This window comes from Myotis yumanensis, unplaced genomic scaffold (assembly GCF_028538775.1).
Source record: "Myotis yumanensis isolate MYYU_CA2020_CCGP unplaced genomic scaffold, mMyoYum1.0.hap1 SCAF_5, whole genome shotgun sequence".
NCBI lineage: Eukaryota > Metazoa > Chordata > Mammalia > Chiroptera > Vespertilionidae > Myotis > Myotis yumanensis.
The window spans coordinates 77,238,095-77,264,479 of NW_027223756.1; the positions used below are offsets into that span (position 1 = coordinate 77,238,095).

Consider the following 26,385-nt stretch of genomic DNA (forward strand, 5'->3'; position numbering starts at 1 on the left):
CGGGGTGTCCACCAAGCTTGCTCTCACTCCGCCTGCTACCCTCCCCCAGGACGCCAGGGCTTGCGCGCCAAGGAAGCACCACCACCCCCACCGCCCCCCATGCTCAGGTGCCGGGTGCCCATGAGGAGCCCGCCCCACACCCGCGTGGCCTATTCCGGGTGAGCCAGGACCGCAGGGGCTCCGTGGGTTTGCGCAGGAGCCAGTCTGTGAGGCCGGCTGGGAGAGAGCCGCTTCCCGCCCAGCTTCCATGTGGCGCCGCTGGGCCATGCGTCTGGCTGAGCTCACCACATCTCCTCTTGGGGACTCGGGCACCGTGACTCAGGCAGAGGGGGGTGTGCGGGGGCCCAGGGGCCCAGGTACTGCCCAGGGCCCAGAGCTCAGCTGGGACCTGATCTTCCATGCCAGACGCTCACACTTCAATCACTGGCCAGGCCTAGGGACAACACCCGTGCATGAATTTCGTTGCCTGGGCCTCTAGTATTATTATATCACTAGAGGCTCAATGCATGAAATTCATGCACTTGGAGCAAGGGGTGGGGGGGCGTCCCTCAGCCCTGCCTACACCCTCTCGCAGTCTGGGAGCCTTCGGGGGATGTCTGACTGCCAGCTTAGGCCCTCTCCCTAAGCTGGCAGTCAGACATCCTTAGCTCTGTTGTGGAGGCGGGGGAGGCTCTTGCCACCGCCTCTGCACTCGCCAGCTATAAGCCTGGCTCAGGGCTTCTGGCTGAGTGGGGCTCCCCCTGTGGGGGCTCACTAACCACCAGGGGGCAGCTCCTGAATTGAGTGTCTGCCCCCTGGTGGTCAGTGTGCATCATAGCAACCGGTTGTTCCGCTGTTGGTCAATTTGCATATTAGCCTTTTATTATACAGGACTAGAGGCCCGGTGCACAAAAATTTGTGCACTTGGGGGGGTCCCTCAGCCCGGCCTGTGCCCTCTCGCAGTCTGGGACCCCTCAGGGGATGACCACCTGCTGGCTTAGGCCTGCTCCCTGGAGGATTGGGCCTAAGCTTGCAATCAGACATACCTCTGGCAGCCTGGGAGCCCTCGGGGGATGTCCACTTGCCAGCGGGGAGCAGGACTAAGCTGCAGTCGGACATCCTTAGCGCTTCTGAGGAGGCGGGAGAGGCTCCCACCACCACCACTGTACTGGCAGCCATCGCGGTGGGAGTGCACTGACCACCAGGGGGCAGCTCCTGCATCGAGCGTCTGCCCCCTGGTGGTCAGTGTGTGTCATAGTGACCGGTCATTCCCAGTCTTTCTGCTGTTAGGGTCAATTTGCATATTACCCTTTTATTATATAGGATAGAGGCCTGGTCGATGGGTGGGGGCCAGCTGGTTTGCCCTGAAGGGTGTCCCGGATCAGGGTGGGGGTCCTGCTGGGGTGCCTGGCCAGCCTGGGTGAGGGGCTGATGGCTGTTTGCAGCTGGTCACACCCCCTTCAGGGTGGAGGTCCCCACTGGGGTGCCTGGCCAGTCTAGGTGAGGGGCTGAGGGCTATTTTCAGGCTGGCCAAGCCTCCCCGGCGACGGAAGCTCCCACCCTCTCCTTTTTTTCTTTTTTTTTTATTCTGGGATTTATTTACCTTCTATAATTGAAACTTTGTTGCTTTTGAGTGGAGCTGAGAGCCGGTGGCAGGCTGGCTTCCTCCATCACTGGAGCAAGCAAGCCTCCTGCTCGCTTCAGCTCCGTGGCTGCCGGCCGCCATCTTGGTTGGGTTAATTTGCATACAGTCACTCTGATTGGCTGGTGGGTGTGGCTTAAGGCATAGCAAAGGTATGGTCAATTTGCATGTTTGTCTTTTATTATATTAGTGTCAGCCTCTGAGACCTGGGAAAGCAAAAAACCCAGCTTGGTTATTATTGTGTGCAAACTAAAGGTTAAAGGGCTGTGAGCAAAGAGGTTAGGTTTTAGAATTTGGTGACACTTGAGTTTGCTTTTTAGAAACATGTTTTCAGGGAAGAGGAAGTGACAGTTGGTGGCTGATGAAGTGTGTGTGTGTGTGTGTGTGTGTGTGTGATGGGGTCATGGAGCCCTCTAGAGCAGCGGTTCTCAACCTGTGGGTCGCGACCCTTTAGGGGGTCGAACAACCCTTTCACAGGGGCTGAGACTATCGGAAAACACATATATAATTATATATTGTTTTTGTGATTAATCACTATGCTTTAATTATGTTCAATTTGTAACAATGAAAATACATCCTGCATATCAGACATTTACATTACGATTCGTAACAGTAGCAAAATTACAGTTATGAAGTAGCAACAAAAATAATTTTATGGTTGGGGGTCACCACAACATGAGGAACTGTATTAAAGGGTTGCGGCATTAGGAAGGTTGAGAACCACTGCTCTAGAGTCTGGGCAGGAAGGCAGGAATTCATTTATCAAGAGACCTGTTGGGGGCAGCAAAGTGCCCTATACTGTAATCAGGAAACAAACAGGCCATGATGGCACTTTTCCCTCTGTGTCAGGGTCCAGCAGGCTGTGATTGGCCTTGCTGGGCAGTTAAAGGAAGTCCCACCCTCCACTCCCCTTCCGGAAAGAGTGCGGCCTGAGGATCACCACAGAAGTGGGAAACACCTGGGGCCCACATGACTGCCCCTTGCAACCTCAGAAAGTCAGCCGGATGATAAGCTGGGTAACGACGGGCCACACAACTTGTTGGGAAGAATGTGGAGGTCTGTAGGCAAGCCCCTCTCCTCCCATGCACTCATTTCTAAACTGCCTTACAGACATGGACAAGCTTATGGCCACCCAGGCAGTTAGCAGCTAACCCAATCTTCTGGCGGACTCCAGGGCACTTTCGCTGCCTTTAAACTTACAGTTGGGGAACAGACTCTATGTTTTCTCCAACCTTTTGATGCTGGACACACACCTGTTGCCATGAGTTTTGAGGGTCATGTTACTTGTGGACAATGAACATCAAAACAAAAGGAACTCTGCCCTGGCTGGGTAGCTTGGTTGGTTAGAGTGTCTGCCCTATAAGAAAAGGTTTTGGGTTCGATCTCTGGTCATGGCACATACAAGAAGCAACCAATGAATGTATGATTAAGTGGAACAAGTCAATGTTTCCCTCTCTCTTTCTTTCTCTCTCTCTCTCCCTCCCTTCCCCCCTTTCCTCTCTTTAAAATCAATTCATTTTTTTAAAGGGACTATCAGTAGAAGCTCTTGGTGTATAAAGGACTGAAATTAAGACTCAAATTAGCTTAAGTAAACACACACACACACACACACACACACACACACCCAGGAAAGCTCAACGACAGCTGTTTCAGGCATGGCTAGATCCAGGTGCTTAAACAACGTTCTCAAGGCATTGATCCTCCTTCTGGGAACTCCTCTCTTCTGTTTTGGTTTCATTTACAGACAAGCTCCACCGCTGTGCGGCAAAAATGATTCCTGGCAGCCCCAGGCTACACTCTATATTACACTGAGAGCAACTCTGCTTATATTTCAAAGTCCCAGGGATGACTCCCATTGGTCTCACTTGAGTCACACGTCTATTTCTTCCCCCATTGTGGCCAGGGGGTAGAAAATGCTCTGATTGACAGGGCTGAGTTGGCCCTGAGGTCCTAGCACAGGAACTGAGAGTGGGGGAAGGACAATTTCCCACAAAAAACTGGGTGCCAGGTCCAGAAGGGGAGCTGGGTGCTGAGTGGGCAAGATGCAGATGCCACCTATAGGGGGGCTTCCCCTTTAGGGGATGCCAATCCACTTCCATTCCCACCCCAATTCGAGTCCTGGAAACATAACCTCAGATGCACTCCCTCACCTCTTCCTGATCAGGGACCAATGCTGAATAATATTCCATTGTGTGATGAACCAAATTATGTGTATCAACTCATCTGTTGATGAACATATAAGTTGGCTATTGTGGCAAATGCTGCTGTGGACATGGGTATTGGGTGTACAAATCTCTGAGTGCCTGCTTTCAATTCTCTTGGGTATATGCTTAGAGTAGAACTGCTGGGACACAGGGTAATTATATTTAACTTTTTGAAGAAACACCAAACTGTTTGTGATAGACTGCTGCACCATTTTACATCCCTACCTGTATGTCTTTTTTAATTTTGAGAAATGAAAAATGGGCAGAAAGTTACATTAAAGAGATTCTTTTATTTTTCTGTTAGGGATTCACTTTATGATATGTAGAAAATTTAGGCAGTTTTTAATGACTTGCTAATCAAAGATCATCAGACTTTTTTTACTAATCAACAAACAGGGGTTTTTAGACCTGGATTTTTTTTCTTTACTTAGAAATGGGGTTAAACTGGGGTTTTCCAGCCTTTGCAGTGTGGACGTTTGGGCCGGTTCTGTTTAGAGGGAGCGTCCTGTGCACTGCAGAGTGCTGAACGGCATCTCTGGCCTCCAGGCTTTGATGCCATTTGATGTCACCTGCACCACCCAGCCAAGACAGCCACAAATGTCCCCAGACGTTGGCCCTGGTTGAAAAATCACTGGTTTAAACCTGTTTAACTAAAATGAATAACTAGATTTGCTCATGAAATGAGCATGTTTTGTCCAGGAAAGTCAAGAGGTCCTCTTCGCCTATTGTACAGATGGGAAAACTGAGGCCCGGAGTTGGCCAGGGCCTCAGCCCAGAATGGGAAGGTAATTCCATCCAGTGGGGCAGCCTCTCCGGAACTGAGCTCTGTGAGTGACTGCAGCGGGGGTCGGGTGCCCCTCTGACTCCGTTTTCTTACTCTGCTAATCTTCCAAAATGCCGACTTCCCGCCCGCCCCCCCCCCCCACACCCCGTCGGGTCTCGAACCCACAACGAAAAGCACGCTGGGCGCTCCTGCGGGTCACGAGACCAGCAACCCCACATAGGGGCGGAGCGAGGCGGCCGCGGCCGGCCCTGTGGGAATTGTAGTCCCGGGTCCACCGCCCCCTGGCGCCAACCCCTCCCCTGGAACTACGCTCCCGTCGTGCCCCGCGGCGCCAGGCGGAGGCGGAGCGGGCGAGCCAGTTGCTAACGCTTGGTGAAGCGCAGCGCTAGCGTCCGTCTCCTTAGGTAAGCGCGCAGCCTCCTGGTCTCGGCTGTCGTGTCCCAGGCTCCCGCGGAGGTGGGGCGAGGGCGGCCGCGGGGGACTTGGCTTAGGGGGACGCCGGCCGCGCTGGGGCGAGGGGGCGACCGCGCCGGGCTTGCGCGCGCCTCGGGCGGACCGGGGAGCGTCGCGTGTGCGCGTGCGCACAGGACGACCCGGCTCTTGGGCCCATCCTCCTTCTACGCTTGCGTGCGCCCCTGAAGCGTGGTGATCAGACCCCGTGTGTCCAGCTGTTTCCGGCGCGCCCTGCCCCCGGATCATCAGGGCCTGCCCCTGCCACCAGGCTGTGAGTTGACCTGCCTCTTGTGCGCTTTGGGCGCAGGTCCCTAATCTTGACATACATGCCAAACACGGGTGGTCCTTCTGCTCTTATAGGAAGTGTGAGTTCTCAGGGCCTTTTCTTACCCCGACTCTCCCAAACCCCACAAGCCCAAGGTTCGCCAACTCTTATTGCGCAGAAGGCCCACTTGTAGGGTGCCAGGTCTAGCAGACGCTCAGGGCGCCCCATTAAATTCTAATTTCACTAACGAATAATTTTTTTTAGTATGTCCCAAAGATTGCATGAGACGTACTTATGCTAAAAAATTCTCCACTCATCTAGAATTCGAATTTAACGGTATCCTACGTGTTGTCTGGCGACTGCACTCCATTGGGGAGTTTGTTAGAAATGCAGATTTCGGCCCTCTTCTCTTTGTAGAGCCAGGACCTCGAAACTGCGTTAGGAACTGTGGGTGCCTCTGAGGCTCCAGCACTGGCTGTTCCTTCTGCTCAGGTCTCCCTACCCTCCTTGCCTGGCTTCCAGGCCCTGCTCTGAAGAGCCCTCCTGCTGCCACAGACAGGGCACAGGGCCCTCAAGGGGCTGTGGGGTTGTTTATCAGTCCAGGACAGTTCTCTTGGCCTCGCTCACTTTCTGCCCCTGCCCCCCTGCGTGGTGGTGATGGATTCCCATTTCACCGAGGGGAAAGCTGCAGTGGGGGTGAGTCGGGCAGTCTGGTCAGGACACAGCCAGGTGCAGGCTCTGGCCTTCCTAATCCAAGGGTAAAAGAAGGCCTCTTGTTTGAGATTTACATTGTCACCTGCAGAGCCTGACTCAGCTCACTAAAGAAGCACCATTTACCAAGTCCCTCCTAACGCCAGAGTCCACGCATCCTGGGATCCCAGGGCCACGCCCCCCCCCCCCCCCCCCCCCAGCACGCTCCTGCTCAGTGTTGCCAGGAATTCCGGCACACACCTGCTTTCCAGTTTGGTGCCTTGGGGCAGCAGGTAGTCCTAAGCTGCTGAGGGGCCTTGCAGTTAGGGATCCATCTCCCTGGTCCACTAGACCCTCCAGGATCTGCCAGTGCAGTTGAGCGCTTCTGGCCCTGGGCAGTTGGCACCCGGGGCAGAGGCACCACTACCATAAGTGTGACCAGGTTGTCTGCCTCCCCCTGGAGACCAGAGCACAGACGGTTTTAGGAGGCAACTATCGCTGCAGGCAGAGGAGAAGGACGCACCCAGGGAAGGGACTGAGCTGGGCAGGACCTCGTGGGGGAGGGCTGTAGGGGGAGTCGGGGTGCCGTACTTAAGATCCCTCGATGTGTTTAAGCAAAAATGAGCAGTTTGTTTGTAGGCGGACTGGCATTCCCCGCGGGGCTTTTGGGATGGGGGCTGGGGTTCTCTCTGTGGAACCTGTTTATTTCTCATCTGTAGAATGGGCTCAGGACCTCTGTCTTGCAGAGGGACTCGGAAAGCAGTCGGTGAGCTGGTGAGCAGCAGCTGTGTGCCCTGGTCAAGAGCCTCCACTCAGGGAGCCTAGTCTTGTCCTGTAGAAAGGGGACAGTCCCACATTCTCCCTACCAGGTCATTGGGAGGAGTAGGGGAGCCCAGTGGTGAAAGCGTGAGGACATGGACATGGTATTACGTAAAGGCAACTGTCTTCCAACATGCTGGGCCTTGTTTGGGGTCTGCTGACCTAGTGATTCACCAGGTGTCCTTTCCTCTCCCCATTTTCTCTCATAGCAGTTTTATTGAGATACAGTTCACATGCCGTGTAGTCCACTCATTTAAAGTGTACATTTTAGTGGTTTTTAGTATAGTCACAGGGTTGTGGAAATGTCATCACTATCTAACTTCACACAATTCCATCACCCCAAAAAGAAACCTGTCCGCATTAGCAGTCACCCTTACCTACCTCCCCCAGCCCCTGGTAATCAGGAATCTACTTTCTGTCTCTGTGGATTTGTTTGTTCTGAACATCTTTTTTTTTTATATATATATTTTATTGATTTTTTACAGAGAGGAAGGGAGAGAGATAGAGAGCTAGAAACATTGACGAGAGAGAAACATCGATCAGCCGCCTCCTGCACATCTCCCACTGGGGATGTGCCCGCAACCCAGGTACATGCCCCCGACCGGAATCGAACCTGGGACCTTTCAGTCCGCAAGCCGACGCTCTATCCACTGAGCCAAACCGGTTTCGGCTGTTCTGAACATCTTACATAAATGGAATCACACACTGTGTGGCCTTTTGTGTTCAAGGTCCTTCTGCCCTGTGATGAGTGTCAGTACCTCATTCCTTTTCATGGCTGAGTAATATTCCAGTTTATTCACGGGCCACATTGTGTTTATCATCCGTTGGTGGACACCCATTGCATCCACCTTTTGGCTGTTGTGAATCCTGCTGCTGTGAACACGTGTGTATAGGTTTCTGTGTGGATGTGGGTTTTCAGTTTTTCTGGGCTCATGCCTAGGAGTGGAGGGAAGTTGCTGGGTCAGATGGTGGTCATCCTGTGATATTTATCCGTCCTCTCTAGGGCACAGCCAGACGTGTCCCAGAGGCAGCCTCCATTATTTGTCGTTTGTTTTGTTTTGGTTAGACAGAGGTTGCACTTTTAGAAGGACAAGTCAGACTGTGTTTGCCGTACAGACAGTGAGAACTTTTGTGGTCCAGGGAAGGCTGTGTGGGGCGTGGGATCCTGGGCATGGTGTGTGCTCGGAGCAGATTTCAGAGTTGGCATTAGGGACTCTACTGTGGGCGCTGCCCAGCACAGGCATTGTGGGCACATGAGGGTCACCCTTCATGAGTTCCACTTTTCGTGGCTGCCGCTGGCACCCTAGTTCAGTATGTTTGTCAAACCAGTATTGTGAGCCTAGGACACATTGTGGTGGGTCAGGATCTTACGTGCTCCCTGAAGGGCCTGGCTGATAAATAAATGAGGGCACATGGAGCTTAGGAGTAAGCCGCAGGGCATGTCATGAGCAGTAAAAGCCGACTGTTGTAAAATGATTTCAACACTTGCTTGTCCACAGGGAAGAGGAAGGAGGGGCTGGCCTACTCCAAGTCCCCAGCTGGGCAGTGTGTTCTGGCCGGGCAGCTGCATCTGAGCTCCTCCTGAATCCAGTTGAGGTTATCTGTGATTTATCTCTAACATTCACCAAGGCAGCCCTGACCAATAGGAATAAGAAGCTCATACATAATGTTAAGTTTTTTAGAAACCATGTTTTTAGAAAGTACAAAGTAACAGGTGCAGTTAATTTTAATACTGTTTAATTAACCTAAAACATGTAGTGTCATCACTTCAACACTTAGTCAATATAAAAACAATTCACGAGATAGTTTATGTCAGCCGTGGGCAAACTACGGCCCGCGGGCCGGATCCGGCCCGTTTGAAATGAATAAAACTAAAAAAAAAAAAAAAAAAAAAAGACCGTACCCTTTTATGTAATGATGTTTACTTTGAATTTATATTAGTTCACACAAACACTCCATCCATGCTTTTGTTCCGGCCCTCCGGTCCAGTTTAAGAACCCATTGTGGCCCTCGAGTCAAAAAGTTTGCCCACCCCTGGTTTATGTTCTTTGTATTAAGTTTCCAAGATCTAGTGTGCATTTTTGCTCACAGCACATCTCAAAGAAAAAGGAAAGAATAAAAAGTCAATGGCGGTTTAAACTTTGCAAATCAAGAGTTGGTACATGACTGAGAACATGACCAGTGATGCATTTTACTTGGGCTGGGGCTCTCGGATGAGCCCTCAGATTCAGCACACTCCTAGGATGGACTCCTCGGCTCACCCAGGCCTCCTGTGGCTGACAGATGATGCTCTGCTCCGATCTCTGTCTCCCACAGTCGGAGCCCTGCCAAGGATGGATCCCCTGGGCTGCACGGAGCAGTGTGAGGATAAGAAGGCCAAGAGCCCAAATCGAGAGCCTGCGCTGTGGCAAGCCCTTCCTGTTCTGTCCGAACAGCAGTCCAGGGACGTGGAGCTGGTGCTGGCCTACGCCGCACCCATCCTCGACAAGCGCCAGACTTCACGTCTCCTCAAGGAGGTGTCAGCCGTCCACCCACTGCCTGCACAGCCTCACCTTAAAAGGGTTCGCCCGAGCCCTGATGCTGGCCGTCCACACGTGCTAGAGATGCTGCTGTGCCTGGCAGGGCCCGCAGCAGGCACTCGATCGCTGGCTGAGCTCCTCCCACATCCGGCAGTGGATCCCCGAGGCCTGGGACAGCCCTTCCTGGTGCCTGTGCCTGCCTGGCCACCCCTGACCAGGGGCCAGTTTGAGGAGGCGCGTGCCCATTGGCCCACATCCTTCCATGAGGACAAGCACGTGACCCGTGCCCTGGCCGGGCAACTTTTCTCAGCACAGGAGCAGGCTGAGATGCAGGGCCACATGGAGCGGGCTATACGGGTGGCGCAACAGGCGGCTACCAGGGGCCTGAGGGCTGTGGGGGCTGTGGTAGTGGACCCGGCCTCAGGCCAGGTACTGGCCACGGGCCATGACTGTAGCAGCTCAGCCAACCCCCTGCTGCATGCCACCATGGTGTGCATTGACTTGGTGGCCCAAGGCCAGGGTCAAGGCACCTATGACCTCAGGCCCCACCCGGCTTGTTCCTTCACCCCAGCCTCAGCCTCCCAGGATGTCCAGGCCATCTCTATGCGCACACTGGATAAGGACATGGACATGGATGATAACGGCCTCCCCTATGTGTGCACCGGCTACGACCTCTACATTACCCGCGAGCCCTGTGCCATGTGCGCCATGGCCCTGGTGCACTCCCGTGTGCAGCGTGTCTTCTATGGGGCACCCTCTCCTGATGGTGCCCTGGGCACCCGCTTCCGCATCCATGCGCGACCTGACCTCAACCACCGTTTCCAGGTGTTCCGGGGTGTGCTGGAGGCCCAGTGCCGCCAGCTGGACCCCGACACGTAGGTGCCAAGCTCGCTGGCTCCAGACTGTTCTCTGCTCTGCCAGCCTCAGCCTCCTCACAGATCCACTTGGGCCCTGGCTCCCTCATTGTCTAAGGGCTGCGATCCTGTTTGTGGATTCCAGGGACATGCCTCCCAGCCGCGGAACCTGTGCCTACACTATCTTCATTGGTGTGTGGTGCTGCATTTCTGCTAGACCAAGCTTTTCCCGGGGCTGGAGCATAATGGGGCCCAGCCGGGCCTCATCGCTGGGCACTCAGGCTTCCCTCCTTCTGCCGCCTTCACCCTGCGCCCACAGGTCTACTGGGATTGTATCCCCTTTATCTCAAGTCTGACCCATGAAAATAAACTCAACCCTTAAGCCAGGTTGGTGTCTGTTGACAATTGTGGGGCTGCCTCCATCGAGGGCCTGGGTGTACACAGCTGGAGGGGAGCTTCTGAATCAAATGTGACCAGAGCTCTGCCTGAGTTGAAGGGTGTTGCTGGCTAGGGTGTGTCTGGACTCAGCTGATGGAAAGGCTCCTTCAGGCTGTCCCATTTCCCCTCCATCTCAAGTGGCCAGAGGAGTCCCCAAAGGCTGACTGCCACAGAGCAGTCAGCACTAGAACCAAGTTGTTTGTTTGGGACTTGGAGCAGGCTGTTTGTCCATCCAGCAACCATGCACTGTTCAACCACAAAGGCACTTCAGGGATTCCAGGACATCCCTGTCCCAAGCGATGCTCAGGCTCCGGGGGACGCTCCCATCTTGTGGGGGCAGGGCAGGCGGGGGCTCCACCTGCGAGCCAGTGCAGTGGCCAGATGTGGGTGGGGCATGAGCCTGCCTGCCTGCAGGGAGAGCCAGCCAGGGCATGACAGAGGGTCTCAGGGGAATATCGCTAAACTGAGGGATGGGCCCTATGGAACTCGGTATCACTGGAACCTTCTTGCCTGGACTAGGTGAGGAATGTTCCTGGCGCTTAGCCTCAATCATGGCTCCTGGCCCCCTCTGGTGCCAAGGGTCCCCTGGAGCTTCACTTGGGTTGCAGTGAGGTCCTCAGTTTTGCAAGGCTCATGGGGCAAAAGCTACAGACCAGATTGGTGATTTGGCAGTTGGGCACTGCAGCCATAATGAGGCACTCGGAGCTATCTGTGGATAAAAGGTGGGGAGGATGAGGTGGCAGGAGGGCAGTAGGCGTGGTCACTGGGATCCCAGGAATGTCCTGGCTCCAGACTGGCCTGTGGATGGCAGGGGCTGCAGTCTAACCCTTCCCCTCCCACCATCGCAGATGCTGCCCAGAGGTGAAGTGATGACACATTTGGTCACATGTTTGGGGTGGCCTTCCGGGCAAGAGCCCAGACACCCCTGTGGATAGCCTGAAGGTTAGAACTCTAGACACCGCAGTTGCACAGGCTACAGCTGGTGTCAGGGTCACCTGGCAGCCAAGGTGACTGTTGCTGTTTCCCCTCCAGGTGGCTGCAGGCTTCAGCCTCATCAGGCCATCACGTTGGAAATGCCAGGTGAGTCTTTCCTGGGCGCCCTGGGGTTTGTGTCTCAGTTCCTCGGCGAAGTGCCCTCGGGTGGCCAGACCCTTTAGGACCACTGTAGGCACCCACCTCACGTTCCTCCTCCCATGATGGCTGTTGGAGTCGCCTCCCGGCACTGAGGGAATCACAGGGAGGCACAGTTTCTTTTCTTTCTTTTTAAAAATTGATTAGGAGAGAGAGAAGAGAAACATTGATTGATTGCCTCCCATACATACCCCAACCGGGGATTGAATCCACAATCGAGGTGTGTGCTCTGACCGGGAGTGGAACCTAAAACCTTTTGGTATATGCGATGACGCTCCAACCAATTGAGCCACCCGGCCAGGGTTGCTGCTGCTTTCTTTAAAAACTTTATTTTTATAGCGTTCAGTTTCCACATGGGTTGTCAGCTGGTGTTCAGCGTGGCCAGGCCTTCTGCCTGGGGCTCGTTTTACTGACACCACAGGTGGGCACTGAGGTTTGTCACCTGGGTTCATGCCTATAGACATAAGATGATGTCCTCATTTCCTCGTGAGCCCCCAGGGTGGCCTGCCTCGTCCTGCTTGAAAACAGAGGCAGAGCGTACACTGAAGTTTGGTGGCCCATGGTCACCCTGCTGGTGGCAGAACTGGGATTTGAACCCAGGCCCATGGATTCCAAGTCAGCGCAAAATGTTTAGCCAAGAAAACAGGGTTTCAAGGAGCCTCAAGATTCAGCCAGTTTTCTGTCTCCTTCCTGTCACAGCACGTGCTGGTGGGACTGACTGTTGCAAACACCCTGTTTTTGCTGTGGGGGTTGGATGTCAGTCAGGCAGGGAAAGGGGTGCCCTGCCTTGTCCTGGGAGCCAAGGGACTAGGGAATGGATAGCTGGGTGGGGACTGTTGGGGCCTTGGGTGCGTGGCCACAGGGCTTGGTCGGGCACTATGAGTGAGGTTAGTGACCAGAGCTGGGGAGATCCCTCTGGGTGGGCTCACGGGAAGGGCGGAAGGCTGGAAACCCTGCCTCTCATGGTCTCCTAGAGCAGTGGTCGGCAAACCGCGGCCCGAGAGCCACATGCGGCTCTTTGGCCCCTTGAGTGTGGCTCTTCCACAAAATACCACGTGCAGGCGCGCATGTACGGTGTGAAGTTGACTTAAAACTTTAAGTAAAGTTTATTAAGTTAATTTTAGGGAACGTTGTGGAGTGAAAGAAGATGTAGTGTCGAGGATTGAGAAAGGTATGTTGAGATGGTTTGGACATATAGAGAGGATGAACGGAAGGAGATAGATGAAACAAGTATACAAGACGAGTGTGGATGGGAGAGTTGGAAGGGGTCGACCTCAGCGAACGGACCTCAATCAGATTGAGGACGTTTTTAGCAAAGGCCAGCTTAGGAGTACCCTAATTAAGTTAATAACAATGTACCTACCTATATAGTTTAAGTTTAAAAAATTTGGCTCTCAAAAGAAATTTCAATCGTTGTACTGATATTTGGCTCTGTTGACTAATGAGTTTGCCGACCACTGTCCTAGAGAGTCAGGCAGGTCAGGACACTTCTGGCTTCTGTGTTACTCGGTAAATGTCTGAGGCTTTTCAGTGGCCAACCAGGTGTGGCTACTCCAACCTTCTCCTTCCTCCAGCCTCTGATATTACTGCTCCAAGACAGGTAGGACCTCACCGCAGGGCCTTGCACTGGCAGCATCCTCCCCCAGAATCCGCTGAACTCCCTTCTTCACTTTCTTGAGTCTTTGTTCAAATGCCACCCTGTAAAAAAGCCACCCTGACCCTGCTTTTAGGTCAAAGCGGACACCCCTGGCACTGTCCCTGCTAGCCCCCGCCTGCTCTGGTGGTTCCTCTTTACAGCACCCAGCATGTCTCAGCTCTCCACCTAGATGCCCACCTGTCACAATGATTGTTGCCCCCGTTGGGATGGAGCCCGAGGACAGGGCTCCGTGTGTGTTGTCTTTTGTTACCTGGCAGGTACTCAGGAAGCATGCCCAGTGGCAGTGGGGTGAAGTGGAAGGACACAGAGAGGCAACGGGGCAGCACTGACTTTACCATGCTGTTGGTCAAGTCCTGTCTCCAAAAAGACATGTTCAGGTCCTGACCCCTGGTACCTGGGATTGGAACCTGTCTCATTTGGAAAGAGGGTCTTTGCAGTCTCTTAGTTAAAATGGATCACACTGTGGTAAGGTGGTCCTAATGCAAGGACAGGTGTCCTTATAAGAAAAGGGAAATTTGAACACTAACACAGGCGGTCGCCTTGTGACCATGGAGGCAGACACTGGGGTGATGTGGCCACAATCCAAGGATCCCTAGAGCCCCCAGAAGCTGGTAGAGGCTGGAAGGACCCTTCCCTGGAGGCTTTCGAGGGAGCGTGGACCTGGGACACCTTGATCTCTGACCTCTGGCTTCCATATTATAAGAGGAAAAATCTGTTGTCTTAAACCCCCAGTGTGTGGCTGTTTGTTATAGGATGCTCACAAATTCCAAGAGCCAGAACCTTCCCTGGCGACAGGTGTTAACAGTATCTGGGTTCTGCCTATGAGCCTGTGTGAGTGTCCTGTGACGGTTCTAAGAAGTCACACAGGATTTACCAGGACTCTAACAGACTAACTCATGTGGCTAAACCCAGGTGTGGGCAGGGCTAGTCCTTCCGTTTCCAGCCTTTTCCAGTTTCTTAGAGGCACCACATCCCTGGCTGTGGCCCCTCCTCCATCTTCACAGCCAGCAGCTCAGCCTCTTCCATCTCTGCCTCTGACCCTCCTGCCTCCCTCTTAAGAGGACCCTGTAAGGACACTGCCCCCCCCCCCCGAATCCGGGGTCGTGCCCATCCTAGGGGCTTTGATTTAATCCATCTGCAAAGTCCCTCTGCCATGTGAGGCAACGTGTCTACAGGTCCCAAGAACAGGACAGGGACATCTTTGGGGCCTTTACCGTGCTGCCCCCAGCATGGCTTAGTCCCACGGTGTTCTGTGTCCCCATAGAAAAGGAGAACAACTTCCCGCCGCTGCCCAAGTTCATCCCTCTGAAGCCTTGTTTCTACCAGAACTTCTCCGACGAGATCCCCATTGAGCATCAGGTCCTAGTGAAGAGGATCTACCGGCTGTGGCTGTGTGAGCAGTGGGGTTGGCTGGGGGGTGGGGGTGGGGGGCTCCCCACACCACTGCAGAGACCCAGGCCAGGCCCAGGTCATGAAGCTGCCCCATCCTCGGGCTGGGAGAGCTTGAGGTTTTTGTAGTAACTCTCCTTTCTGATAAAATTCTGTCCCGGAGGCGGCGTGGTGTGATGGACAGAACAGGTGGGCTGCTGGCAGGAACCTTTGTCTCCCTGAGCCTTCTCTGGCCTTTGGTCCCTGTGTAGTGGGGTGGAGGTGCTTGTGCCCTAACCCCCAAACCCCGGCTGAAGCCTCCTTGTCTCCCCTGTCCAGTCTACTGCATCACACTGGCAGTCAACCTCGTTGCCTGCCTGGCCTGGTGGATCGGAGGTGGCTCAGGAGCCAACTTTGGCCTGGCCCTGGCCTGGCTGCTGCTCTTCTCCCCTTGTAGCTATGTGTGCTGGTTCCAGCCTGCTTACAAGGCCTTCCGGTAAGTGGGGGCCTGGCCATGCCCTCATGGGGCCTTGGGTGTCTGTGCTGGCAGTGGGTTCAAAACTGAGTAGCCAGGATACCCCCAACTGTGTGTGCACATCTCCATGCTGATTCCTGCACTTGGAACCTGTGCCTGCTCTGCACCTGTCACCCTAACCCAGGTGCTAGTAACCCTCCCTTTCTCTTGTCCAATTTGGATGACAGCTTGTATCAGGGTCTGCGCACTACAACCCACAGATGCCTGTTGTGTTGTCTTTTAATAACTCTACTGAGTTATATTTCACATTCCATACAACTTACTACCTAATATTTGAGTGTTTCTAGAGTCTGCACAAGGTTGTACACTCATCACATCCAATTCCAGAACATTTTCACTGCTTCAGAAGCCCCATCCCCCTTAGCAGTCACCCCTATCCCCTCCCCAGCCCCTTTGGACATAACCTGCTTCTATGAACATTGGCCCCCAGCCAGCCCCCTGCTACTCAGGTGTATTGCTCCTGGATGGTCCCTAAATCCCATCCTTAGGAGGTAAGAGTTCTTATATACCAGTGATGGCGAACCTTTTGAGCTCGGCGTGTCAGCATTTTGAAAAACCCTGACTTAACTCTGGTGCCGTGTCACATATAGAAATTTTTTGATATTTGCAACTATAGTAAAACAAAGATTTATATTTTTGATATTTATTTTATATATTTAAATGCCATTTAACAAAGAAAAATCAACCAAAAAAATGAGTTCGCGTGTCACCTCTGACACGCGTGTCAGAGGTTCGCCATCACTGTTATACACCTTTCCAGTAAGGAACCCATCAGTGCAGCATCTTCTCAGAGGGGCAGTGTTTAGGCCCCTCATGGTCAGAGACTTCTGTGAGCATGTGTGCAGTAATTCATGCAGGTCGTACCTGAAGAAGGGAGAGTATTTCTGTGTTGCTGTCTCTGCCTCACATTCTCCTCTGGGTTGTTGTCACTGAGAGGCTGGGGCAGCCATAATGGTCATTTCTCTCGCTCTCCAGGGCCGACAGTTCCTTCAATTTCATGGCATTTTTCTTTATCTTCGGAGCCCAGTTTGTCTTGACCGTCTTCCAGGCTGTTGGCTTCTCAGGATGGGGTGCTTGGTAAGTCAGTGAACGTGGCCGCCTTGGTGGGTGTTAACTATAGACATGTGCGTGAATACCTGTGTCAGTCCGTGCGGGCTGAGACTGTAACATAGACCCCAACTTCTGACGGCTGATGGAGAACAGACATTTACTTCCTGCTTTTGTAAGTGCTCCAAGGAGGTGCCAGGTTGAGGGGCAGGTGTCTGCTCCACATTGGTACCCAGTGCCTGTGAATGCTTGATTACCAGCCACGCTGGCCACAAGGAAGAGACCGGTAGGCATGGGCCAGCAGTGTGTCCCAGGAGGAAAGTTTGGAGAACAGCAACCTGTGAGCCCACCCTCTAGAGCAGTGGTTCTCAACCTTCTGGCCCTTTAAATACAGTTCCTCATGTTGTGACCCAACCATAAAAATATTTTCGTTGCTACTTCATAACTGTAATGTTGCTACTGATATGAATCATAATGTAAATATCTGATATGCAGGATGGTCTTAGGCGACCCCTGTGAAAGGGTGGTTTGACCCCCAAAGGGGTCGCGACCCACATGTTGAGAACCGCTGATCTAGAGAGAGATCCGGCCTTCTGTTTGCTTGATTTTAGAGTGTTAGATGACATTTCCATGGCTGCTGTAACAAGTTACTTCCAACTTAGTGACTTAAAATGCAACAAACTTCTCATTTCCAGTTTGGGGGAGTCCAACATGGGTCTCATTCGCTAAACCCAGGTGTGGGTGGGGCTGGTCCTTTCGGAGGCTCCAGGGGAGAATCATTTCCTGCCTTTTCCAGCTTCGAGGGTGCTACATCTCTGGCTCATGGCCCCTTCCTCCATCATCACAGCCAGCAGTACAGCCTCTCCCAAATTTCTACTGTCCTTTCTGCCTCCCTCATGTGAGGACCCTGTGATGATACTGAGCCCCCTGGGTAATCCAGGGTCATCCCCATTTCATGGCCTTAACTTCATCCTACCTGCTAAGTCCCTTTACCACATGAGATGACAGACGTGTCGAGAGTTACTGGGACCAGGACACAGGTGGTGTCTCTGGTGTCCAGTGTTGGGTAAGAGGTATTCGGAGTGGCTCTCTTCACACGAGAACTGCCTGGGAGTGCCCTGATGTGTTTGGCCTTTTGGTTGATTATTTTCCGAATGACAGGAGCTCATTCTATCTGTAGTTAGAGCTCCCGATTCAGGAATATTTTCTTTCTTTTTTAAAAAAAATACATTTTATTGATTTTTTACAGAGAGGAAGGGAGAGGGATAGAGAGTTTGAAACATCTATGAGAGAGAAACATCGATCAGCTGCCTCCTGCACACCCCCTACTGGGGATGTGCCTACAACCAAATGCATGCCTTTGACCGGAATCAAACCTAGGACTCTTCAGTCCGCAGGCTGACACTCTATCCACTGAGCCAAACCGGTCAGGGGAGGGACATTTTCTTGTGTCACGTCCTCGAGTCCTCTTGCTCCACTTTTTCTGGGTCTTTTTAAAAATATATAATATATTTTTATTGATTTCAGAGAGGAAGGGAGAGGAAGAGAGATAGAAACATCAATGATGAGAGAGAATCAATCCACTGCCTCCTGCATGCCCCCCACTGGGGATCGAGCCCGCAACCCGGGCATGTGCCCTGGACTGGAATCGAACCAGGGACCCTTTAGTCTGCAGGCCAATGCTCTATCCACTGAGCCAAACCGGCTAGGCCTGGGTCTTGTTTTAGGATGCCTATTGCCATCATTTCTGTGGTTTTCCTCCCTGTCGTTCCCTGTGTACACTGGGAGAGCCACCGTGGCCCGTCCTCTGCAGTGAGAAGTCATACAGTCTTGTTTGTTTCTTAAGGCTCATGTGAGTTTTCACGGCCTCTTCAGACCCCGCCTCTCAGCTCCTTCCTTACTGTCCATTTCCTGCTGTGTCTTCTGCTCTTCTCTGTAGAGTCTCAAAATCATCTGCTTTTCTCCTGAGATCATTTCTAGAATGCATGTCCCTACATCTTCCTGTTGTTGCTCTTCCTGTTGGTGATGACATGCGCTTTCTTCTTGGTCCTCCCAGATCTGGGAGGACCGGTAAGGTGCTATCTCAGTCTTTCAGGTGCAGTGATTCTCAGAGAGGACCGCAGGACTCCGCAGATGGTTGTGCTCTTGGCTGTGGTTCATACAGAAACAGGACAGCAAAATGAGCTGAGGGAATAGGTGTGTAGGACAAGTTGAGGGGGGATCAGATGCAAGCTTCCAGAGTCCTCTCCTGGTGGGGTCCCACAGAATACACTTAATTACCCCAAAATGAAATGTGACAATGTGCAGAAGGTGCAGTACCTAGGGCTCTCATTGGGGTTGGTCATGTGGACCCCGCTCTGCCTGGCAGGTACAAGATCCCAGACTCCAGGAGGAGAACAGGTGCTCAGTGCAAATGATGTAGTTGCAGAGGTATTTTAGGGCCAGGCAGCTCCCCTGTTGGGGAGAGGAGCCCCGAGAGTTCAATTCCCAAATGTCCCCCCACCATCTGGTTTGCACTACAGGCATGCACGGGCATCTTGTTGTTGTTTTGTTAATCCTCAGATGAGGACATTTTTTCCCATCGATTTTTAGAGAGAGTGGAAGTGGGGTAGAGACAGAAATAGGGAGAGAGAGAGAGAGAGAGGGAGAGGGAGAGAGAAACATCGATAGGTTGCCTCCTGCACGCACCCTGCCAGGGGCAGGGATCTAACCTGCTACCCAGGTACAGGTACATGCTCTTTTTTAAAAAAATATATTTTATTGATTTTTTACAGAGAGGAAGGGAGAGAGATAGAGAGTTAGGAACATTGATGAGAGAAACATCGATCAGTTGCCTCCTGCACACCTCCTACTGGGGATGTGCCTGCAACCAAGGTACTTGCCCTTGACCAGAATCGAACCTGGGACTCTTCAGTCCACAGGCTGATGCTCTATCCACTGAGCCAAACCGGTTAGGGCCAGGTACATGCTCTTGATTGGAAAATGAACCCTTGACCTTTCAGTGTACGGACGAATGCTTTAACCATTGAGGACACCAGCCAGGGCACTTGGGCATCTTTTTTTTTTTTTTAATATATTTTATTGATTTCAGAGAGAAAAGTAGAGGGAGAGAGAGAGAATCATCAGTGATGGGAGAGAATCACTGATAGGCTGCCTCCTGCATGCTCCACACTGGGGATTGAGCCCACAACCCAGGCATATGCCCTTGACTGGAATTGAACCTGGGACCCTTCAGTCCACAGTTCGATGCTCTATCTGCTGAGCCAAATCGGCTAGGGCTCAGGCATCTTTTTTCTCCAGGGTTGAACAGGGTAGAGAGACTTCCTGGTGGGGTGAGAGCAAGGACCAGAAGGACAGTGTTCAGGGGAGACTTTCAGCTCATCCCCAAGCAGAAGCGATGCTCTCAAGAGGGCCCCTGTGACAGTCACCCACTCCCGCCAGTCCTGTGTCATGTGGACCTGTCACTCCCTACACACTGGTCTGCTCTGCAAACACATTCCTGTGAATCTATAAAAAAGGACACTTAGAATATATGAACATATATGTAAATATGACCATGATGGGAGGGAGAGGAAGAGAGAGAGAGAAACATCAATGATGAGAGAGAATCATCGATTGGCTGCCTCCCGCATGCCCCACACTGGGAATTGAGCCCACAACCTGGGCATGTGCCCTGACTGGGAATCGAACCATGACCTCCTGGTTCATAGGTCGATGCGCAACCACTGAGCCATGCCGGCTGAGTGGCTCCTGTTCCTTTTTAAATAGCCTTTTAATCTTGCTACCCCGAGGTTTACAGAAGGTACAGGGACAGGATAGAGTGCTGCCATCCACCCATCTCCCTGACACCTTTGCTCCCATCCCGACTGCAGGCTCCATTTGCATTTCTGCAGCAGTATCCATGAAAACCCTTTTTAAAAAATTCTCACCCAAGGACATCTTTATAGAGAGGAAAAGAGAGAAAGAGGGAGAGAGAAACATTAATGTGAGAGAAACACACTTATCATTTGCCTTCGGTATACTCCCTGACTGGGGATCAAACCCGCAACCAGGTATGTGCCCTGACTGGAAACCGAGCCAGGAACCCTGCGGTGCACGGGACGACGCTCAACCAGCTGAGTCGCTCCAGGGGCTCCTGTGGCATGGTTTAATTGTTGCTTTAGCAGAGTGTGCACGTCAGACCCGGGTGAGCTGTGGCCTGTTTCTATGAGTTGGTGTCTTTTTCTGCCTCTCCCTGATCTGTGGGCTTGACTGTCCTGTGCAATGTCCCACATTTGGGTTTTTAGAGTAACAGCTTTATTGAGACACATTCCACACACACAGACAAAAAATTCACCCTTTACCGAATGTCAGGGATGGGGAACGTCTGGCCCACAGGCTGTATAAGGCCTGTGAAATCATTTGGTCTGGCCCTGCCAAGGCGTTAGGGGTGATTAATTAAATGTTTGACCAAAATATAGCAGGCTAATGTTTAAGTTAATAATTTCGTATGGCCTATGAGTGATGTTATAATATCCAAATGGCCCTTGGCAGAAAAAAAGGTTTCCCAACCCTGCTTTAGGTGTACAAATCAGTGTTTTTAATACATTCACAGGGTTGTATGTAATCATGATCTAATTCCAGAATATTCCATCACCCCTCAAAGGAAACCCTGTTCCCATCAACAGTCACCCCCTTCCTCTAACAACTATTAATGTATTTTTTGTCCCTGTGGATGTGCCTGTTCTGGACTTTCACATGAGTGGAATCACATACTGTGTGGCCTTTTGTGTCTGGCTTCTCTCACTGAGCATGTTCAAGGTTCATCCACATTGTAGTGAGTGTCAGTGCTTCACTCCTTTTCATGGCAGAGTAATATTCTATTGTGTGGATGAACCACACTTTGTATATCCGTTCATCAGCTGATGGACACTTAGGTTGTTTTTTACTTTTTTTGCTATTGTTAGTAGCGCTGCTGAGAAATTCCTATGTGTTTTTGTGTGGACGTGTGTTTTTCTTTTGAGTGTATACCCAGGAATGGCATTGCTAGGTAGCAAGGTAACTATTTTAATTTTAACCTTCTGAGGAACTGCCAGATTCTTCCACAGATTTGGCAGGCTGTGTCCCCTGCTGTCTTTTCTCCTGTTCTGCCCCCTCTCCCTAGTTCTGGCCCCTTGTGCCCCTGGCTGAGTGGCTCTGGGGGAGCACCTGGCACCCCTGGCTCCCTTATTCTCTGCCCTGTCCCTCCCTCTGTGCCCAGGCCTCTCTCCATCCTCCTGTTCTCCGTACTGCATGTCCTGGCCTCTCTGGATATGGGTGGGTATAGCAGGCTTACTCTGTCAGCTGTTTGTAGCTGATTGAGGCCAGTTTATCACCTGCTGTTGCAAGGGATGTCATTCTGGGTCATAGGTGAGCTTGTTCTTTGGGAAGCTGGCAGTTGCCAGCTCACTCCTTGGTGAGTCTGGGAGGCAGTGCCTCGGAGCAGGCTCCCCATTCTACAGTCCCAACTGTAGGTATTTGGACCCTCAGAGACCATGATCCTCAGACTGGGCCCCGCCCCCACCGCCAGCCTCCTGATCTAGGGCTCCAGATCTAGTGGGAGATCCCCATCAGAGGCAGTGCCTCCTCCCCTCCAGGAGCCCGAGGATGATCCCCTTCCCTATAGGACAGGGTCCAGCTGCCCTGCCTTAGCTGTCTGTCCATTTCTCCCAGTGCCCACCTGAGCCCTCCATTGCCCAGTTTTGCTCACACCCCTCTAAGTGCAAAGCAGTGTATGTAGAATGTTCCTCCCCCATTCACAGAGCAGGAGCGGGTACTGTGTTTGCATGTGCCTGTAGTATACACATGCATGTTTTCATAAACATTCTGTGGAAGAATACGTAGCAAACAGATCACATTGGTTCCCTCTGAGATGGGGGTGGGGGCGGGGGGTTGGCAGGAGAGAGATTGTTTATTGTATATTCTTTCAAATTTCCTAATCTTTGAACTCTGTGGTTTTACTACTTGTTAAGAAAAAATATTCTAAAAAATACTGTGTGTCTTGACTTCCCGTCCCAGGGGAGCACGTATAAACAGATGGACATTCCTTTTCATGCGGCCAGTGAGGTTCTTATGCCGTAGACCTTGCTGTGCCGGCTCAGCTTCACCTTCCTTTTCCCCTCTTATTTTTTACCATCTCCTTAGTGATCTGTCGTGTGGCTGCAGCATAATTTACGTTCTTGTTCCCAGCCAGTGGTTGTGTAGGGTACTCCCAGTTTCTCATTATTCCAAACAATTGTTGTCGTGTAAGTTCTTAGAATTAAAACGGTTGGGGTAACAGTCTTTTTACAGATAATGCCCATGCCCTCCAGAAAGGGTGTACACTGCCACTAACAGTGTGTTCGTGTCTCCATTTCCTATACGCATGACATTTGCCCATAGACGGTTGGAGAATGATACTTGTTCTAATTTGTGTGACTCTATTGGTGGGTTTGTGCATTATTTTGTGAGTTTATTGACCCCTCGGTAGTCCTTGGGAGAATTTCCCACTGCTCTGCAGGTCGTTCACCTTTTCCTTTTTCAGAGCTCTTTACATATGAAGCGTAGTGGTCCCTTGTCCGGCAGATATGCTGGCGCCCACACTCTCTCTTACCCCTTGCAGTGGTTGGCTGGCAGCGATCGGGTTCTTTCAGACCAGTGTTGGAGCTGCCGTGGTCATGCTGTTTCCGGCCATCATGTTCACAATGTCAGCCGCCATGATGGCCATTGTGATCATGAAGGTAAGTCCTCTGGATTCCGAGATGTCCAGCTTCTTCCCATGCATCCTGTCACCTGACCTTCCTGGCCCTGGGGACTTGTCTTATTCCTGTTTCAGGAGCAAGAGACAGTACAGTGTCCGGGAAGTGACATGATTTCCATCAGCAGGGAAGTCTCTCTGAGTCAGGACCCTCAACTGCTCAGGCCAATACCCTACCTGTCTGCCCACAGTGGCCTTCCAAGGACAAAGGACTTGGGGAAATGGCACAGTGTCGGCTGCTACTGACTACACCTATCTTTGGGTGTGTCCCCAGCACACACAGGTCCACGCTGCTCGATCTGTCCACACTGGCTATGTGTTGTCAGTTGTAGTTAAATTTAAATTCGTAGTTAAAGTAAAATGAAATAAAACAGCTTACCCCACGTGCTCCAGGGCAGGTCAGCTCAGCCTTTCTGGTTGGTGGGAAGTCAGTGGTCTGTCCCCAGGGGTCTGTGCTGTGGAGATCACTGCTAGCACCCAGGGATGGCTATGTGCACTGTCTGGGCCTGACACTCCCATGTCAGGAGGCCATCAAATGATTGTCATACAAGTTTCTTGTGGATTTCTCCATTCCAACCACTGCCCAAGAGTACCCAGAGCCGCCTCCAAGCACTGGGTGTTGGGTAGGGGCAGTCACAGGAAGAGAAAAGCCCCAAATCCATGACAGGATGAGCCTCTTTCCATGACAGACATGCTGTGGGTCTCAACAGGGCAACAGAGATTAGCACCAAGAGGCACCAGGGGCTGGGTCTTCTGAGTTCACAGTCTTAGATTCAACATGTTTTCTAAGTTTCCACAGACCTTTCTGTGGCTTTTGTACTTCCTTTAAGAAAAACACAACCTTAAACGTGAGTGGCCTCCACATCACTCACAGAAGTACTGATCTTTGTCCTCTGCTACCACCCTCTGCCCTGCAGGTACACAGGATCTACCGGGGAACTGGTGGAAGCTTCCAGAAGGCACAGACAGAGTGGAACAACGGCACTTGGCGGGATCCACTGTCTCGGGAGGCCCAGTTCAACAACTTCTCAGGGAATAGCCTGCCTGAGTACCCCACTGTACCCACCTATCCAGCCAGTGGTAGCCAGTGGCCTTAGAGGGAGCTGACTGGTCTTGTTGCTTGCCTGCCACCACCAGCCCTCCTCCTCCTCCCTATCCACTCCCTATCCACGCTGGGTCCAGTGGAGCCCTAAGCATCTGTCCCCTGTCCCTCCCAGGTGGCAGGTAGGCTCCTCCCCCAGCCAGGATGGCAGCAGGGGTTGGTGGCCACCGGGACCTTTTCCAGGTGGGATGGCAGACCCCAGCAGCTCTCAGGGCCGCGTGCCCATAGCTCATCTCACATCCAAGAGCAGAGGTCCTTGCAAGCACTGCCCAGAAGTCGGCTGGCCCTGCCAGCCAGCAGAAGGATGCCTCTCTTGCTCCTGAAAACTTTTGGTCACATAATGTCCACTGCAGCAGCCACACCCTCTCCCCTTGGGGTCTCAGAGGACTGATTTTGGAAGGAGGCTGGCCGCCCTCCATGCCAGAGCTGGGGACGCTAAGAAGGGCTCCTCAAAGTCACCCCACTCCTGTCAGGGCCATCACCCTCGCCCAGTGCTCAGGAAGAGGGAGGTTCTTCCCTGCTGGTGATGTGGACACTTGATGTACAGTTGGTTGCTCAACATTTTGTCCTGAGTTTATCCATCTGCAACCGGGGGCTCACGGGGACGGCCAGAGGCTAATTCACTGCCGCGGTGCCATGATCTCAGCTTTTCCCTGTCCATCTGTCCCAGTTCTCTGCACTGGTCCTCAGCCGCGGTTCAGGACCATTGACCAGCTTGCTTCCAGCCTTTCTATCCACCGTTGCTCTCCCCCAGAGACGCTCTCTTCTCCCATGTGTTAGAACTCCAATGCCTGGGCTGGTTGCTCCTATACAGGGAACCTCAGCAGGATGTTCATCGAGATCCAGAACCTGGGACGGAACCCTTTGGTGGGGACATGGGCTTCTCTCCCCACCGTGCAAACAGGAAAACAGGTGCATCTCATCAGTGTGTATGGCCCCAGGGTTACCACCGTCTAGAGGTGTGAGTGCTGGGCCAGCCACTCAGGCTGTGATCCACATGGCCATTTTCTGGGTGTGTGGAAGCAGATCACATTTCTCAGGAGAACAGCCTTTCAGGAGGAAACAAGATGTGACAAATCTCTGTGCCTTACTGAAATCTAAATACCGTCACTTCTTTTCTCCTCTCAATTCTTCTAGTTCCTTCTGAGATGGAGGAACTGGATGTTGTGTGGGTATTGCCACAGCACCTTTGTGAATGGACGGGCTGAGGGAGGTGCCCTGCTGGCCTCTCAGCCCATGTTGTCCAGGCTTCCAGTAATGCTGCCCCTTGGCTCCTGCCTGCCTGTCCCCTGGGGCAGGCCATGGACCCATCCCTGTCACACCACGCTCTGCTGGGATGCCATCCTCTCCAGAAGCTCCAGCATGGCCAGAATGTGTCCATGTTCACTTGCTTTGCTTTCTTGTGCCGAATGCCACGTGGTGTCTGAAGGTGGCCATGGCCCCTGAGGAAGCACCTGGGCCTGGGTCCCTGAAGGGCAAGTCCTCCTGGATGGAAAACAAAACCCTAGGTTTCCCGGGTTCTCAGTAACATCCCCAAGCCAGCTTCCCATGACTGACAGATGGCTCACACTGGGCACATTGTGGACTGAATCTCGTTGTGACTGGATGCCATTAGTAACTGAGCCGGTTAACCAGGTGCAGAATGAACACATGAGCACCCCACTCCCCACCCCACTGTACATGGCACCTTGGTTACATTGTAGTAGGTGTTTTTGTTTTTTTTTTTATTATGTTACTTTATTTTGAAGTAGTTTTTGTTATTGGAAAATATTCTGGAAATAAATACATCCTTTCTGCAGCAGACCAAGCCTCCCAGGGGCTGCTTGTGGTGGGTGTATGTGTGTACGGCCTCAGACAGAATACCACCAGGACAGCCTGTGCTCCTGGACCCAGTTTCCATTGATAGGCAGACCCTGCCTATAAGCACCGAACCTCCCTGTGCACCAAGGACGGAGCCCGGTTCAGCCCAGCACTGTGCACCCAGGCATCTGCCCTCATATAACATCCACACGTCACTGCAGTGTGGTTTCCTTCAGGTTTCTCTTTTAAGTCAACTTATTTTCTTCACATTCAATAGTTTTCATTTGAAAAGGGAAATTCACAGAAAATAAAAGTTTGTTTATCATAAAATAACGGTAGGTGTA

The 26,385-nt window shown here is 52.2% G+C and overlaps 2 protein-coding genes across 6 annotated transcripts; both read left to right on the forward strand.

The window, feature by feature from the left end:
- The first annotated feature begins 2,611 nt into the window (after positions 1-2,611).
- On the forward strand, positions 2,612-26,044 carry SCAMP4 (secretory carrier membrane protein 4). 5 transcript variants are annotated; one of them, XM_070415710.1, is made up of 7 exons: positions 2,612-2,677; positions 11,680-11,727; positions 14,700-14,828; positions 15,143-15,299; positions 16,314-16,415; positions 23,005-23,122; positions 24,057-26,044. In XM_070415710.1, exons 1-7 carry the CDS (start codon positions 2,626-2,628, stop codon positions 24,234-24,236), a joined length of 786 nt encoding a protein of 261 aa, XP_070271811.1. In that variant the 5' UTR covers positions 2,612-2,625; the 3' UTR covers positions 24,237-26,044. The 5 variants fall into 5 exon arrangements, with proteins under 5 accessions (XP_070271811.1, XP_070271813.1, XP_070271814.1 ...); XM_070415712.1 differs by lacking the exon at positions 2,612-2,677 and adding an exon at positions 4,938-5,013; XM_070415713.1 differs by lacking the exon at positions 2,612-2,677 and adding an exon at positions 5,177-5,333.
- ADAT3 (adenosine deaminase tRNA specific 3) lies at positions 6,700-10,266 on the forward strand. The gene has a single exon (XM_070415709.1). The coding sequence runs from the start codon at positions 8,999-9,001 to the stop codon at positions 10,232-10,234; it is 1,236 nt and encodes a 411-aa protein (XP_070271810.1). The 5' UTR covers positions 6,700-8,998; the 3' UTR covers positions 10,235-10,266.
- Positions 26,045-26,385: the final 341 nt, after the last annotated feature.

What these genes read in the sequence shown, in the direction of transcription:
- SCAMP4 (XM_070415710.1), top strand. Translation starts at nt 2,626, where the DNA reads ATGATAAGCTGGGTAACGACGGGCCACACAACTTGTTGGGAAGAATGT. An exon ending in TTGTTGGGAAGAATGTGGAG is followed by an intron (nt 2,678 to 11,679) that starts GTCTGTAGGCAA and finishes TTTCCCCTCCAG; the next exon opens with GTGGCTGCAGGCTTCAGCCT. An exon ending in GATCTACCGGCTGTGGCTGT is followed by an intron (nt 14,829 to 15,142) that starts GTGAGCAGTGGG and finishes TCCCCTGTCCAG; the next exon opens with TCTACTGCATCACACTGGCA.
- ADAT3 (XM_070415709.1), top strand. Translation starts at nt 8,999, where the DNA reads ATGACTGAGAACATGACCAGTGATGCATTTTACTTGGGCTGGGGCTCT.